Genomic DNA, 15,528 nt, shown 5'->3' on the forward strand with positions numbered 1-15,528 from the left:
CTGAGACCCGATCATCTCACCTCCAGGCAAACCATTTTTGAAAACTGGTTCAGAACAAATGGGAGTTATCCTAATGGGAAGGTGAACACACTGTGATGTAGTTTTCAAAATAAATAAAATGCTTTTCTCTGGTTTTCCAAAAGCTACAAGTCTGAAGTTCAGAAGCTCTTAATAGGATGGCCTCTAATTTGACACTGCAAGATTTTAAAAAATTACAAATGGGTCGTGTTTTACACACCAACAGCAGCTTTTTCCAGCAATTTTTCAATTATTGCATTGTGAGCCCTCCAAGAAAAGTAACTATTTTGGCTCACAGAGCCCAAAGTTACCAAGTAGAGGGAACAGCCTGTTCACAAGTTTGCAAATAGTCCTTTGAAATGTAGCATAGACTGTATCTGGAAGCTTTCTGGAAGAACATGGGCTTGACGTGGTCCTTTCCTTCCCTCTCAAGGGTCCTTAAACTTTTTAGGTGGGTCTTGGGCCCCTTTCTAAGTCTAGGGAAGCCAGTGAACCCCTTATTAAAAGAATATTTTTAAATGTATAAAATTAAATATGCAGAGTTACAAAGGAAGAAATTACATTAGAATATAGTTATCAAAAACATTTAAAAACAGTTTTGCAACATAGTAACTATATTCCTTTTTGTTGACTAGCAGTAGGCCTACCTGAAGTCCTAATGAGTAAACATGATATGTTGATAAATCTGCAACCACTCTCACGTGATATGAAAATATCTGTGGATGGTGCCTATTGGTGAAAAAGTCACTAATACCACTGTGGTTGGTTGCTTGCATTTATAACATTAGTTAATGATAAGTTTCAGTTACAGTTAATGAAAATAAACATGTATTTTTTTTCACCATCAAGTTCATAGGAGCCCTTGAATTCTATCAATGCAGAAGTCCTGCTAGAGGCAAGACAAAGATCAGGACCTTCTGCCCCAGGGTTAAGTCGAGGGGCAGTGGGCCAGGGACTCACTACACCCTCACTTCACTGGGAACCCTTCTTAAGAAAGCCACTGCTTTCTCTCCTCCTGCTCTGATGCTTTGGAAATGTTTGTAAAGGCAAATTGAAAGCACGTCTTACCCCTGCAATCCTGAAGGCTACATGTCCAAAGATTAATAAGGGCCTTTGATGTGTTTCTTCAACAACTGGAATTACTGTTGCCAAATAAAGGGCTGGTTAATCAGCTAATTCTGAATTTTAATCAGGATCTTGTTCCAGTTCCCTTGGGTGGCATGAGCTTTGGGGTGAGGGCTTCTCTTTAGGGAGTCAGTCCAGAGAGGATATCTGTTCCCCACACTCTCACATTTTGGACATACGCTGACTCCGAGGCAACTGGGCGCACGTGTATCCCCTCTCTGGTCCTCAGAGGGGAGCTGTCATCTTGCAATCACATAGCCATCGCATGCCATTGCAGGGGCAACCCAGCAGGCAGGGCCCCTCCAACTGCTGCCCAGCCCCCCTCGCAGCCAGGCCAGGCTGCGGCGCCGACACACAGGAGCCGACTGCGGGGCTGGGTCTCGGGCTCTCGGCAGGGGAGCGGGGAGCGCGCTCGCCCACGCCCACGCCCCCCACACTCGCGGGCGCACACCCCGGCGCGCGCACGCTGCTACACACGGGCGCACGCACACCGCAGCCGGGCCGGGGACGGCAGTGTCTGCGGCAGCCCCAGAGGTCCGGGGCGCGCAGCCGGGTCCCCTCTAGGGCGCCGCCGGCCGCCCCGCCCCGCCCCGTCCCGCCCCGCCCCTCGAATCCGCCGGGTCGGGTGCGCAGTGGGCTGCAAACTTTCGCGGCGCGAGTCCGCCGAGGCAGCGCGCCGATTCGGGCTCGGTTTGGCTCTGCGCTGCTCCGGACGGCCGTGACCGTTGTCCGGGGGCTCGGGCCGCCGGTACCCACGGACCACGCGCCCGGTTGCCTGTTCCGCTAAGCCCCTCGCCCCGCGCGGAACCCGGTATCCAGCGCCCTGCTGTCAGGGCTCTCCCGGCGCGCCCTACTGCCGCGAGGTCAGTCCGCAACCTCCGGTGCGCCCGTGCTCGCCTTCCTCCTCCTGGACTTTGGCCCTTTGCTGCCCTCACCACGCCATGGCTCGTGTCCCCACTCGGACCAGCCAGGGCCCCGGACCCCAACTGCTGCCGCTGCTGCCGCTGTTTCTGCTGCTGTTCCGGGACGCGGCCGGCAGCCACAGGGCTCCCGCCTGGTCTGCACTGCCCGCGGCCGCAGACAGCCTGCAGGGGGACAGGGATCCCCAGCGGCCCCCTGGGGACGCGGCCGCCACGCTGGGCTCCGGCGCCCAGGACATGGTCGCTGTCCACATGCACAGGCTCTATGAGAAGTACAGCCGGCGGGGCGCGCGGCCGGGAGGGGGCAACACGGTCCGCAGCTTCAGGGCCAGGCTGGGTAAGTAGAGGGTGCCCCAGGACCCCTTCTCCTAATTCTCCACCTTCCTCACTTTTCTGTCTCCTCACCCGTGCACCTCTACTTTTCCTCTTCTAGTCAACGGGTGTGTGGTTCATTCATTCTTTCACTAATAATTCACTGATCTCTCCATGCCAGGCCCTGAACCTCCAGTGGGGCACCAAGAGTGGCACAGGGTGGCACAGAGGTCCTGCCCCTGGGGTGCTCCCACATTGCTGGACACCGACTACCCCATACACAAGGCTCTAAGCACAGAGTGGAAGAGGGGACATGGGCCAGGGGAGTATCCCTGTGATAGGGTCAATTATGTGGGCACTTTACAAATGAGGAGGGCACAGTCGGTGAACATAGGCAGCCCTGACAGAAGTTCCAGGCACTGGGCCCTGTTAGGAAGCAGGAGCCGCTAGCTGGTGGCAGCCATGGTTCCTGTGTCCAGGGAAGCAGAGTGGACTGAGAAGGGCCTGGGCTGCCCGGGATTGAGGACTTCCACACACTGGCATGAAGCGTTCAGACCACAGGGGTTTAAGGAAGAGCCCAGGGGCTTAGGCAGTGGGAACACTCTGCCTGTCTCCGGCCTTTGGCCCACCTTTCCACTTCCTCAGCCCCTTGGTTGGAGCTGGGCAGAGGGCACTTGCAGAGGCCCATGCTGCCCTGCTCTGAGAGCTCTTCCAGGCTCCTGCCTCAGCAACCTGCCAACCTTTGCAGGCCGTGGGTAGAGAGGGGCTGCAGAGGTGGTGAGAAGACCCTGGTTGTCATGGTGATTACTCCTGGTTGCAGAATAATGTTCCAGAAAATGTGGGTGGGGGTCTCCTGCAGCTCTGTAGAGGATGAGGCCATTCAACAGGAGAAAAATCTGCAGTCTACAGGCTCCCCTCCTGAGGGGGAGGGAAACAAGCCCAGCTGTGGGGCTAGACAGCCTGAGGTCAGATCTGTCACTGGCTGTGTGACTCAAGGTAACATCCATGGTCTCTCATAACCATGGAATGGGGAGCACCTGCCACAAAGAGGCCCCATGCCCTCCTCCTCTATTTAGCAAACTCACCAGGTCAGTGGCCCTGGGCTTCAGGCCAATTGGATCTAACTCCATCCTCACTCATAACTTTCTTGCACTATGTGGGGTCCATTTCTGGAGGAATATTATTAAATTTAGCCACTTAAGAATCATCTGTCATGAATATGACCTTGGGTAAATCACTAAAGCTATATGGACTTGAGTGTATTCATGGATAAAATGGACAAGGCTTGCCAGTATCTCTCCTGTGGGGTTGAAGGAAAGATGAAATGAGGTCATATGTATAAGCTCAGAGCCCAGCACCGGTCAGATTAACTGTTGATGTATGGGATTCCCCTGGGAGCACAAAGAATCATGCTAAGTGTTGTGTGTATTCCTGTGGGTTTAAACTTGACCTTGCCTCTCTATTACCTCAATCCTTGAAGCCTTGTAGTTGAGGAAGCAAGGCCAGCAGGGTCACTGCTGCAACACGAGTGAGCCTGCCCACTGAGCCCACCCACTTGCTGCAGCCAGGCATGGAGATGCCCGCTGTGTCATTCTGTTTTCACAGAAAGGGGGTAGTACAAGTAGCAGTGGAGTTCAGGATATTAATCTCAAAAAGGACCTGAAGACAGTGTCTCAAATCCAGCATTCCCATGTTACAGATAAGGAAACTGAGATTCAGGGGTTGTTCACAGTGGCAGGGGTTGGCACCTCCCATCTACCAAGCCATTGCTGTTCTCACCGTCACTCCCCACACCCTGTCATCTCCATCAGAGCTATGACCAGGGTCTGGGGGGGTAGGGTGAAGCAGAGAAGCCTGGGAAATCAGGATTCTGGTAGTCTGGAGTGTCTGACACATCCCTCTTCTTTGGAAGCCTGAGGCACATTTGGGTGTGAATCCCAGCTGTACCAGCTACCAGTTGTGTGCTGTGGCACAGGTTAGTTTACCTCTCTGAGCATCAGTTTCCTGTAAAGTGAAGTGAAGAAGTGAGGATTAAATGGGCTAAGTAAGTTTTGTGCCTTGCATACAGTGGGGGCCCAGGCAGGTTGCTTGATCCTCCCCTCCCTTGATTCATCTAAGTGTTTCACGCCGAGCCCCTTGCCTGCCCTCAGATGTGCCTGCTTCCTGATCCAGTGACCTGTCTGAGGAGGTATGAGTTTGGGCAGGGACCCTTCTCTCGTACATTATGCCACCCATGTGGGAAACTTCAGCTCTGGTCTGAGAACATGCCAGTCTCAGCCTGCTCCCCAGTGGTGGGTCTCTGCTGCCTCAGTGGGGCAGCACCTCTTCCTGAACAACAAATGCCTCCATCCCCACAGCCTGTGGTACATAACTATACCTCCCCTGCCACCGGACAGCGCAGCTCAGCTGCCAAGTGCTGGCTGTGAGCTGGCCTGGTGGAGTCCAAATCCCAGTTCTGCGATCTGGGCAAGGGACTGAACTTGTCCATGACTCAGTTTTTTTCACTTCTAAAATGGAGCTAGTAATGCTTCCCTCCTTATATAATTTTTTTAATGGAAACTGAGATATGTCAAGTGCTTACACCATTCCTGACACATGTAAGTGTCAATGGTGTATTAACTCTTGCTGTTATTACACCAGCCACCCCTTCATTCCCTCCCTCATTGCTCCCTGAAATGCATTTTGTTCCTTATTAAATCTGCATCGGTGGAGAAAGCCTGTGAGCCTGACCCTAAGGGTTCAGGTTAGACCACCCCTAATTCCCACTGGATGACCTGTGTTTAAATGTAAGCTTTGTCACCTAACAATGTGATACTGAGTTGGTTTTCTTGAACTCTAAAATGAGAATAATACTACATACTCACCAGTCAAAAATGCCAAAATTCAAGTTTATTTCAGTTCCCCAAGTATTTCCTAAACACTTGGTTTGGTGGCAGATGCTATAAGCTCAGGGAACACCACAGATGCCCAGAAAAGCTCGTAAACTAGCAGGGCAGATCAAAGGAAGCAGCAGAATAGGGCAGCGGGTCTAGGAGGTGCCATATAGGAAGGAAGGCAGGGGTGCTGCAGGAGCCCAAGGGCGCACTGACCTGGCAGGGACAGGGCCTCTGGGTGGGACCAGGAAAGCCTTCCCAGAGCAAGCCAGGCCCCAGCCACTTTGAAGGGCAGGTGGGGCTTAGCCAGTTACAGAAGTGAAGCTGTCCACTGTGTTCAGAGACTGCCAGGAGTTTGGTTTTAATGATAACGCAAGGAGAGAAAGGCAGGAGATGGAGGCAGACAAATAGGTTGCAAGCAGGCTGTGGAGAGCCATGAGGATTATGAATTTGTTCCCCCATAGGCAATGGGGCAATATACAATGTGCATGCATGAGGGAGAGAAGGAAGGAGCCAGGGAGAGAGAGAAGAAGGGAGGGGAGAGAGAAAGGAGAGAGGGAGAGAGAGGGAGGAAGAGGAGGGACTGCAGGGGAAAAGAGGGATAAAGGAGAAAAAGTGAGAGATTATAAATAAATGCATGCTTATTGGGGAAAATCTGGAAATTATAGAAGATCACAGTAAAGAACATAAGTCATCCCTAATCACAGCCAGATATAACCAGAATTGTTAGCATGATATTTTGGTAGAATCATTCCAGCCATTTCTGTCTGTCTGTCTATCTATCCATCTATCTATCTATCTCTGCACTATCTATCTATATCTCCACTGTTTTGCCCTTGTATGTAAGATATATATGGATATATGAATATATTTGAGATATATATGTGAGATATATATATATGTGAGATATACGTGGATATATCTTTTATGGATTATATTGTCAGCATGCAGGTAAAACTTGCAGGTATTTCCATTTGCAATTACTTTTTTTCATTACTGGTCATCTTGAGCTTTTCCCCATGCCTGCTGGCCATTTGCAGTTTTTCCTGTGGAAACTACCTCCTTGTATGGGAGTTTCTTTCTCCTACTGATATGCAAAGGTTCTTTACATAGTAAGGATCTTAACCTTTCACCTTTAATAGACAATTTGCTTTTGAGGCATGAGTGTGATGTAAGAGGCAACAAAGTTCTGGGACCACTGTTGTGGTTGAGCTGGAGCCCTGAACGCAGGGTGGAAAGTTGCTGTGTTCAGGATGATTGTGTAGAAACAGGAAGCAGAGCAAACAGGGCCTGGAGATTGGTTAAAAGCAGGAGGGGGAGAGGCAAAAGAGTTATCAGGTTCCTGCTGTAGGGGCTGGAAGGGAAGTGAGGCCTCCCACTGGGCAGGAGGTCAGAGAGCAAGGGTGTGGTGCCCTGAGGGTGGCAGTAGCTCCTGAGGCCACAACTGTTCTGAGCCTCTACTGGGTGCCAGGCACAGTGCTGTTAGTGCGCTCTGCAGAGATGATCTCACAATAACTTTTGGAGGTGCAAATACTCTCTCCAGTGTATGGGTGAGGAAACTGAGGCACAAAGTGCTTCCATGACTTGCCTGAGGCCTCACAGCTAGTAAGGAATGCAAGCAGGAGTTGAACCTCAACCCTAGAGCCTGCATGGAAACGGGCACTAAATACTAAATCCGTGTTAGTTCCCTGCTCTTCTCTGCAGCACCGTCTGGCCCACCGCCCTTTCCCACCGCCCCTTCCTCCAGCTTCTGTTGGCGCGGGCATCGAAGCCCAGCGTTCTCACTGATTGCCCTGGTGGCTGTTTGAGGGGCAATGGGTGAAGGGACAGATGTCCAAAGTGTCTTGGAATCATTTTATATAGGGCAGAGCATCTGAGGGGCTGCTCTTGGCCTGAGAGTTGACCAGCAGTGGGGCTGGACAGACCTTTGGGTGTCCCTTCCTCCAGGACCATCCCTTCCCCCAGTACCATCCCCACTGCCCTCAGGAAGGAGGCTGAGTGCCCAGCAAAGTGGACCTGGTCACACTTCTGAGAATTCCCAAGAGCCACTGAGAGATCAGCTTGTCTAAATAAAGTCAGTCTTTCCCTTCTTAGGGAGTCAGAACTCAAAAATACCAAAATAATGACCTCTGTTTGCAAAACATGCTGCAGTTCACAGCACGTGATCTTTGTCCATTAGCGCTTAGGCAGATCATGAACATATCCAGAACACATGGAGGAGCAAAAGGCATGAGCTTGGGGTCACACAGAGCTGGGTACAAGCCCTGACTCCACCCCTTGCCAGCTGTGTGACTTTAGACAAATTGCATACCCTCTCTGAAGTTTCAGCTCTTTGTCCACAGAATGAATGACCCCTCCCTACTCTCCTCATGGTGAAAATGACGAATCAAGCATGCAGAACACTCCACATAGGACCAAGCACATACACTTGGAGCTCAGAATGTCATAATTAATAAACAATTTTGTTCCAATTTAAAGATGAGAACAATGAGGCTCAAGGGGAAGTCTGGCTAAAGATCTGGCTACCCGCTGTCTCCATTTGGATTTACGTCGTCAGCTGCATCTTTGTAAAGAATTGGGATTTCTTGATTTCTTAAGGCTGTGGTTACTGCACTCTAGGGCAGCATGCCAGGAACCCCCAGTGTTAACTGAAGTTAACAGACTTTTCTCTTGTCCCCACTTGGGCAGGATTTGCACAGACAATCTCATTCAACATGCATCTCTGAGCTCCAACTGTCACCTAAGCCTTATGCTGAGGTCTAGTGGTGCAGTAGTGAATAAAACTGGCAGTGTCCCTGTCCTGTTAAGAGTTTATGTTTTAGGAAGATAAGAGCAATAAATCAGTATACAGCAGGATGCCAGGAAGTGCTCTGAAGGCCAGTGAAGCAGGGGCAGACAGAGTGATGGGGCTGTTGTCCAGCCACGGGAGCCCAGGGGACCCATTGCGGGAGGTTCCATTTGAGCAGATACCTGAAGAGGTTGAGTGGTGCTGGTGGATGGGAAACCATGAAGGTGGAAGGAAGCGTGAGGCACAGTCCTGAGACGAAAGCCACATGTTGGAAGGACAAGAAGGCCAGTGTGACAGGGGCAAAAGGGAGGGATTGGACTGGGGATTGGAGATAAAGTTGCAGAGGTAGGCAGGCCAGATCAAGTAAGGCCTTGCTAAGGTGTTTTTATTTGGGGGCAATGGAGGGCTCCGAGCTTGGGGGTGACCTGTGATGGAATGCACCCAGCACACCAGGGGCCTTGATTGGACAGTGGTCTATAAAACTGTGACATGAGGAGACACTGAAGATGGGCGTCTTTGTCATTACCAGTCTGTCTCCCCTCTAGGCTGAATTCCTCCTGTGCAACTTTGTTATGACCCTGGTCAGCCCAACTTAGCCCAGAGTAGGAGTTTTGCAAATGTTTATTAGGAAAACAAAGAGAAGAAGAGGAAGAAAGAAAGGAAAGGAGGGTGGATAGAAAAGGGGAAAGAGGGGAGGAAAACAGAGAAGGGAGGAAGACAGAGAAGAAAGCAAAGAGAAAAGACATGAATCACAGGGCACCAGCACACATCAAAGGAAATAATGACTTTCCTTTGGAGCTTCTTTGTTATGGCCTGGGCTTGGCTAAACTGAGAGATTTCTGGTTGAGGTCCCTTCTCTGAGCCACAGCCTGGAGCCCCCTGCACTGCGTACATGCAGGCACATCCAGAGAGAGGACCAGCCTGTGGCCCCTCATGCACTGGTGCTGGGGGTGACCCATCTTGTCCCCAGCAGCCCCCAGCAGGGAGGGTCTTCACGGAGCAGGCTGCCCACTGAGAGTTGAGCTCCCTCTGGCAGGAGGCATTCAAGTCACATGGAGGTAGAGCTTATACCCTTTTGCATAACCTCAAAGGTTCCTCCCCACTGTGAAGCTGCTAGCAGAGCAATGGAGGAGTTGAGACTTGAACTAGATCAAAGAAAAGCAAGGTGCTGTGTTGGCTGGGTTGCAGCTCAGGTATTTGGATCAGTGAATGCAAGGTACCCCAGTTGATGGAGGGGAGCTTGCTCTGCCAGCCTTGGTCCTTCAGACTCAAGTGGCAGAAAGCACATTTGGGGGCACCTCCTTTGTGCCTGGCACTTCACTAAGCTGTTTCTGTGATCTTCCAGACAATCCTCTATGTGAGATAGAGGCTGTTGTCCCTGTGAGGCAGATGGGGAAAGCAAGGTTCAGGGCGTGGCCCCACTGAGTCCTGGGAGCTTGGTTCCTAGGGCATTTTCTTAGCTTGGGGGTGGGGTTGCAGCATTATTGGTGAACTTTCACCCCATCCATAGGTCAACCCCAGATGCTGCAGATGCACAGCCACTAGCACCAGAGTGAGCTGTCAGCTGCCACTGACTTCCCAAACTTCCCTGATGGCCAGAGCCCCCTGGAGTGCTGATTAAAATGTGGAAGTCATTGTCATGCAGTCAAGGCTACATGCTTGGGGAAGTGAGGTTCAAATGTGCATATGGACCCTGGGCTGCTGCTTATGTGTGGAGCATGTTGAGGGGCTGCGACACTGTCCTGGCAGGTTTATTGTGAGGATTAAATAAGGTAATGGCTTCAGTGTCACCTGAGCCTTTACTGGCATTTATTTATCAGGCCCTCCATAGATGTGCTTCTCTGTTTCTTCCCGCTCATAGTCCCTTAAGAGTATGTGAACAATCCCAGTTGAATTATGCCTTCTTCCCAACAGAAACAAAGAAGAGAAAGCAGAATATTTCTGCTAAAAAAAAAAAAAAAAAAAAAAAAAATCCCTGCAGATCCTGTAGGTACAGGGGTCAGAGAGGTGTGTCCCCGATCCACGCCCCTGGAGAGCCCAGTGTCCCCCACACACACTTCCCGGGCTTGGGAGCTGTGCTCCTCTCCAGACATTCCCCAGCAGAAGGACACTTGGTTGTCAGGAAATGAAGCAGTGGGAAGGAGAAAGCCCGCCTGACCTCTCTGGTGTCCTGTTAGTGTGCAGCATCCTAGGGAGGCACCAGGAAAGACTCGCCACTCTTCAGAAGCCTAGAGCGGACTTGGCCATTTGAGAACATTAGACAATTCAAACCTGACATGATACTCATGCTGCTGCCAAGGTTGGGGCAGCTTCCTGGAACTGCTGACGCGGCTATGCTGCTCTGGTGCCCTGGGGAACACCTGCTTCCACCAGACAAATAGGAAGGAGTGGCCGGCAGCCCCAGGGAAGGCTGAGTTGGAGCATTCTTGAACCGAGTTGCAGATGTAATGGTTGAGACCTCCCGGTCTTTACCTGGACCTTGGAGATTTAGTCAAGTTGCCTTGTGTAATCCTGATATTGCTCTTTTCTTTTTAAAACAATCTTAAAAGTCCTCAGGCAAAACAAAGAGCAGATGCCTCCATGGCTGTATTTTTGATCCCAGTTTCCCTTAGGAGGTGCTCAAAAAGCATGAGCGTTTATTTCGTCTCTTTTGGAAGAATGTTTGGGTTTAATGTGATGTGTATTTAATGATTGCATTTAAAAACTGATGGCATAAATAGAGGGCTGTGCAAATACAGGAGGGGCTGCCTTGATGCAGGGCATGGACCCAACCCAAGCCGTCCTGAGCACTTAATGAAGGTGTCAGTGACATTTGTTCATTTGTGCATGCAGAGACAGTAGAGGGCAGGGGGAGCGAACAGCAGCTTTGGAGTCCAGCAGGCCTGAGGGCCTCCCTGTCTGCTCCTGTTTCTTTGTTGTTGCTTCTTTTTGTTGTTGTTTGCTATGGGATATTGACAATCTCAACCTTAATTCCTCACCTGTGCACTGAGGATTGCAAAGGGCGCCCTCATCAGTTTAATGTGAGGATTACACGAAATGAGGGAGGCAAAACGTGGGAGGAGGAGGGTCCTGAAAGTGTGGATCTGTGGGCGTTGCTCCTCCAGCCCTGGGTGGGAGACCCTCAGGAGCACTAGCGAGAACTTCACAGCCTGTGGTCTCTCCTTCCCTCACAGAAGTGGTCGACCAGAAGGCCGTGTATTTCTTCAACCTGACTTCCATGCAGGACTCGGAAGAGATCCTTATGGCCACTTTCCACTTCTACTCAGAGCCTCCTCGGTGGCCCCGAGCACTCGAGGTGCTATGCAAGCCGCGGGCCAAGAACGCTTCAGGGCGCTCGCTGCCCCTGGGCCCGCCCGCACGCCAGCACCTGCTCTTCCGCAGCCTCTCGCAGAACACGGCCACACAGGGGCTACTCCGTGGGGCCATGGCCCTGTCGCCCCCGCCGCGCGGCCTGTGGCAGGCCAAGGACATCTCCCCCATCGTCAAGGCGGCCCGCCGGGATGGCGAGCTGCTCCTCTCCGCCCAGCTGGATTCTGAGGAGAGGGACCTGGGGATGCCCCGGCCCAGCCCCTATGCGCCCTACATCCTCGTCTACGCCAACGACCTGGCCATCTCGGAGCCCAATAGCGTGGCGGTGACGTTGCAGAGATATGACCCCTTCCCTGCCGGAGACCCCGAGCCCCACGCAGCCCCCAACAGCTCAGCGGACCCCCGCGTGCGCCGAGCCGCGCAGGCCACAGGGCCCCTCCAGGACAACGAGCTGCCGGGGCTGGATGAGAGGCCGCCGCGCGCCCACGCGCAGCACTTCCACAAGCACCAGCTATGGCCCAGCCCCTTCCGGGCGCTGAAACCCCGGCCAGGACGCAAAGACCGCAGGAAGAAGGGCCAGGAGGTGTTCATGGCCTCCTCGCAGGTGCTGGACTTCGACGAGAAGACAATGCAGAAGGCCCGGAGGAAGCAGTGGGACGAGCCGAGGGTGTGCTCCCGGAGGTACCTGAAGGTGGACTTCGCAGACATCGGCTGGAATGAGTGGATAATCTCACCGAAATTTTTCGATGCTTACTACTGCGCGGGAGCCTGTGAGTTCCCCATGCCTAAGGTAGGGTTTTTTCGGCCTTTTGTCAGATTCTAAGGCTCAGCTCTGCAGTTCCTCAGCCTGCAGGACTTCTGTTTCCCCATCTGCGAAATGGGAATAACAGTACCTCCTATCTATTCCAGGCAGGAAATAGGTAGACATACCTATTTGTGAGTTTGGCTGTGTTTTTTGAAGTATTGACTTGGTTGAGTTGGGACTTTAAAATCAGAACATTCTTTTGAAAAGCAGGAGAATCCATCTCTTTAGAAACGCATCTCCACATAGCAACTATCTGCAGAGGTTGAGTAGATGCTGCTTCCTGTACACAGGGCAGGTCCCAGAAGCTCCATCCTCACCAAGGCTCTCATTTCTGTTCCCAGCCTGGACCCCAGGGTGTGGTGATCTGTGACCAGCACAGTGCTAGCCTCAGCGGCTCTCCCACTGTAGACTCCCTCCTCCTTGCAGCTCCGGGCAGGAATCCACAGGGAATAGGCCTTCACTATGCACGGGGTCTGCAGGACACACAGCACTGGGCTGTTCTGTCTGTTGCGCCAACCTAAGGCTTTCCAGTTCTCACCTTCGCTCCAGCCTGGGCTGTGACTGAGTCCATGCCTGTTCCTGCAGCCTGCCCTGCAGCAGCCTGGCTGTCTGTGATGTCAGCCCTGGGCACTCAGCACATAGTTTCTTCCTGATTAGTTACTCTGCCCAGGGCACGTCATGCCTTTCCCTCCCAGAAAAGAAAGTCAGTGCATAAATCCAATTTGAACTTAAATAAATCAGCCAGCTGGGGAAGTCCAGACCCAGACATGGGGCAGCAGTAATGTGTTTGGGAATTAAGTGGCTTCTCCTCAAAACCGTGGATGTGCAAGAGGGAGGGAGATGCCTGACAGAGAGACAGGACCTGCTTAAAGGGTCTAGCAAAGACCCAGGCAGATGCAAGCCCAGAACCCTGAAGGCTTGCAGCTGGTTGGCCATGTGCTTAACTTATCACCTGGCTTGCTGCCTCCCCACCTTCCAGGACACCAGCCAGAATGTTGCAAATGCAGGTGTCCCTACCCTGCTCCCCTCCCACTACCCCAACACAGGAGGGCTTCCTCCTCAACTGTACTACATATAAAAATCTCTGTTTGGCTGGTGATGCACTGAAGTGGATGACTTGGTTGGTTCATCTTGTCAGAGGTGGGCACAGTTTTCCAGGCCAGCTCACTTTCTAACTGGGAGTCTTGATCAAGTTACTCAGTCATTTTAAGCCTCAGTGTCTTCCCAGTAAAGTCCAGGTAATACCCCATAAAATTGCTAAGCTGACAAAAAACGGGGTGATGCAGGGAGAGCAGCCCCTAGGAAATGTGAGTGTCCAGCCTGTCACACTGCCACGCATATGCCAGGCCTTCCCTTCAGTGGCAAGAGCACGACCTCGTGGGAAGCATGCCTGCCCTCCTCAGACTGCGAGATCAGGGCTGTGCTGGCATCTCGCTGTGTTTTCCCTCTGGGAAGCTTCTGCCTGCTTCCTGGTGCTCTGCGGGGATGTGTGACACTCAGGCGCCCCCATGTGGCCCTGCCGTGTTGGGGACACAGCATGCCTCAGGGAAGCCAATGGGCAGGAAGGCCTGGGGCCTCTTGGAGACCTCAGCCTGGGACTCAGCATACATCTGATTTTAGAGGAATTGTGTGCCCCGCTTGGGATCTCGTCCATTCCTCTAGGTGGATGCCTGTTCTATGGCCTCAGCCGGGGAACAACAGCAGAGCAGTATGGCCTGGGACTGTGAGGACAGCATGGGTGGGTGGATGGGTGAGGGCAGAGCTGAGGTAACCCTACTCCTTTCCTGCCTTGCAGATCGTTCGTCCATCCAACCATGCCACCATCCAGAGCATTGTCAGGGCTGTGGGCATAGTCCCTGGCATCCCAGAGCCCTGCTGTGTTCCCGATAAGATGAACTCCCTCGGGGTCCTCTTCCTGGATGAGAACCGGAATGTGGTTCTGAAGGTGTACCCCAACATGTCCGTGGACACCTGTGCCTGCCGGTGAGACCACTCCAGGGTGGAAAGAAGCCACGCCCAGCAGAGCCGCCTTCTCAGAGCCTTCTGCAGCCAGGACTTAACTTGTGGTGCAGCTGTAGACACAGAGCAGAGCTCATGAGCAACATCACTGGTGCCCAGAGAGAGCTGTCCGCCAGTGCATCATTTGAGGGTCTTTCATTGCTAGTGACTAGCCCCTTAAATGCCAGCCTGAGTCCCTGAAGGAATCTGGGAATTAGCCCTGGCCTGAAAGTGGCCCATCATTCATACCCACTGTTCTGAAGGCTTGAAAAGAAAACATATCCACAACATTGGCTGATGTGATCATCATCTCATGACTGAGCAAGAAGACTATGCAAAGCTCAGAGCGCTCGCTCCCTGCCCACGGAAAGAACTCTATTTAAATGCTCAGTTCAGAACACTTTGGGCCACATAGTCATTTTGGAAAACAGGATAATCGTGGTGTAAATGGGTGTTTCCTTTCAAATTTCACTGCAGAGCTTTTATTCATACGGTATGCACATGTAACCAATGTTGGTTTCTTTTTCTTAATATATGTATTTTATTTTAAAACAAAAAAGGAGGGCGTTGACACCATTCCCCAGAGAGATAGTCATGCTGAGTGTGGGTTGTTTAAACATGCATATTGAAATAACACATATAGTAACGTGGGAATACTAAAAAATAACCAAGATTTTATATTTTTGTAAATTATACTTTCTATACTGTAGATTGTGTATGTTATGTGTTTTTATGGAAAGCTAATAAATTAAAGGTACAGTGGTATCTTGAAAAACTTAATGTCACCCATTTCAAAATCTCACTGACTCCCCATCTGTAAGTACACCATCTGGTGGTTGCTGGGGACTCAGCCTCTTTTAGGGTCACTAGAGTCCCCTAGGCCATCTGCATACTCTCTGGTGTCCATCCCAGGCTCCAGAAACCCAGACTTTCCCATGCCTTCCAGGGGCCTGTCCCACCACTGGTTCCTGCAAACCCAACCTAGGCTGATGTCGAGAATGGACATGGGCCCAGACAGAGACAGTGGCCTCTCGGGGTTTCCCCTCATCCCTAGCCTCAGGGACATTGATAGATTGGGAGGTACCTGGGATGTTTAAAGGAGCATCTATGGTTGCCTGGTCAGAGATCTTTTACTTCTGATAATTCATGGAGCAAGAGATTCAATATAAGTAGGGGTCTCTCCTGAGGTCCAAGGACTCATGAGGAAGTGGATGGGCCATGTGGTCTTCTGCACCTGCTTCTCCTTAGCTTGTGTGTAGAAGGGTCACCCAGCAGCCCTGTTCCCAAATAGCCACCCCAAATTGTTACCTTATGCCCTTCATTTATATTGCCTTACGATGGAGTGCCTGAAGCTGCTTAACCAGCATTTCTGAAAGAGAA

General features: G+C 51.7%; 1 protein-coding gene across 2 annotated transcripts; it reads left to right on the top strand.

Moving 5' to 3' along the window:
* The first annotated feature begins 1,614 nt into the window (after positions 1–1,614).
* Positions 1,615–14,929, top strand: GDF10 (growth differentiation factor 10). Of its 2 annotated transcripts, none has more exons than XM_010383751.2 (3): positions 1,615–2,400; positions 11,210–12,135; positions 13,946–14,929. In XM_010383751.2, the coding sequence occupies exons 1-3, from the start codon at positions 2,085–2,087 to the stop codon at positions 14,135–14,137; spliced, it is 1,434 nt and encodes a 477-aa protein (XP_010382053.1). In that variant the 5' UTR covers positions 1,615–2,084; the 3' UTR covers positions 14,138–14,929. The 2 variants fall into 2 exon arrangements, with proteins under 2 accessions (XP_010382053.1, XP_010382054.1); XM_010383752.2 differs by having other exon boundaries at positions 1,768–2,400; positions 11,213–12,135.
* Positions 14,930–15,528: the final 599 nt, after the last annotated feature.

This window comes from Rhinopithecus roxellana, chromosome 11, assembly GCF_007565055.1.
Source record: "Rhinopithecus roxellana isolate Shanxi Qingling chromosome 11, ASM756505v1, whole genome shotgun sequence".
Lineage (NCBI taxonomy): Eukaryota > Metazoa > Chordata > Mammalia > Primates > Cercopithecidae > Rhinopithecus > Rhinopithecus roxellana.

Excerpts from the sequence above, each read along its gene's own strand:
- GDF10 (XM_010383751.2), top strand. The coding sequence starts at position 2,085 with ATGGCTCGTGTCCCCACTCGGACCAGCCAGGGCCCCGGACCCCAACTG. Across the intron at positions 2,401-11,209 it reads CAGCTTCAGGGCCAGGCTGG|AAGTGGTCGACCAGAAGGCC; the intron begins GTAAGTAGAGGG and ends CTTCCCTCACAG. Across the intron at positions 12,136-13,945 it reads GTGAGTTCCCCATGCCTAAG|ATCGTTCGTCCATCCAACCA; the intron begins GTAGGGTTTTTT and ends CCTGCCTTGCAG.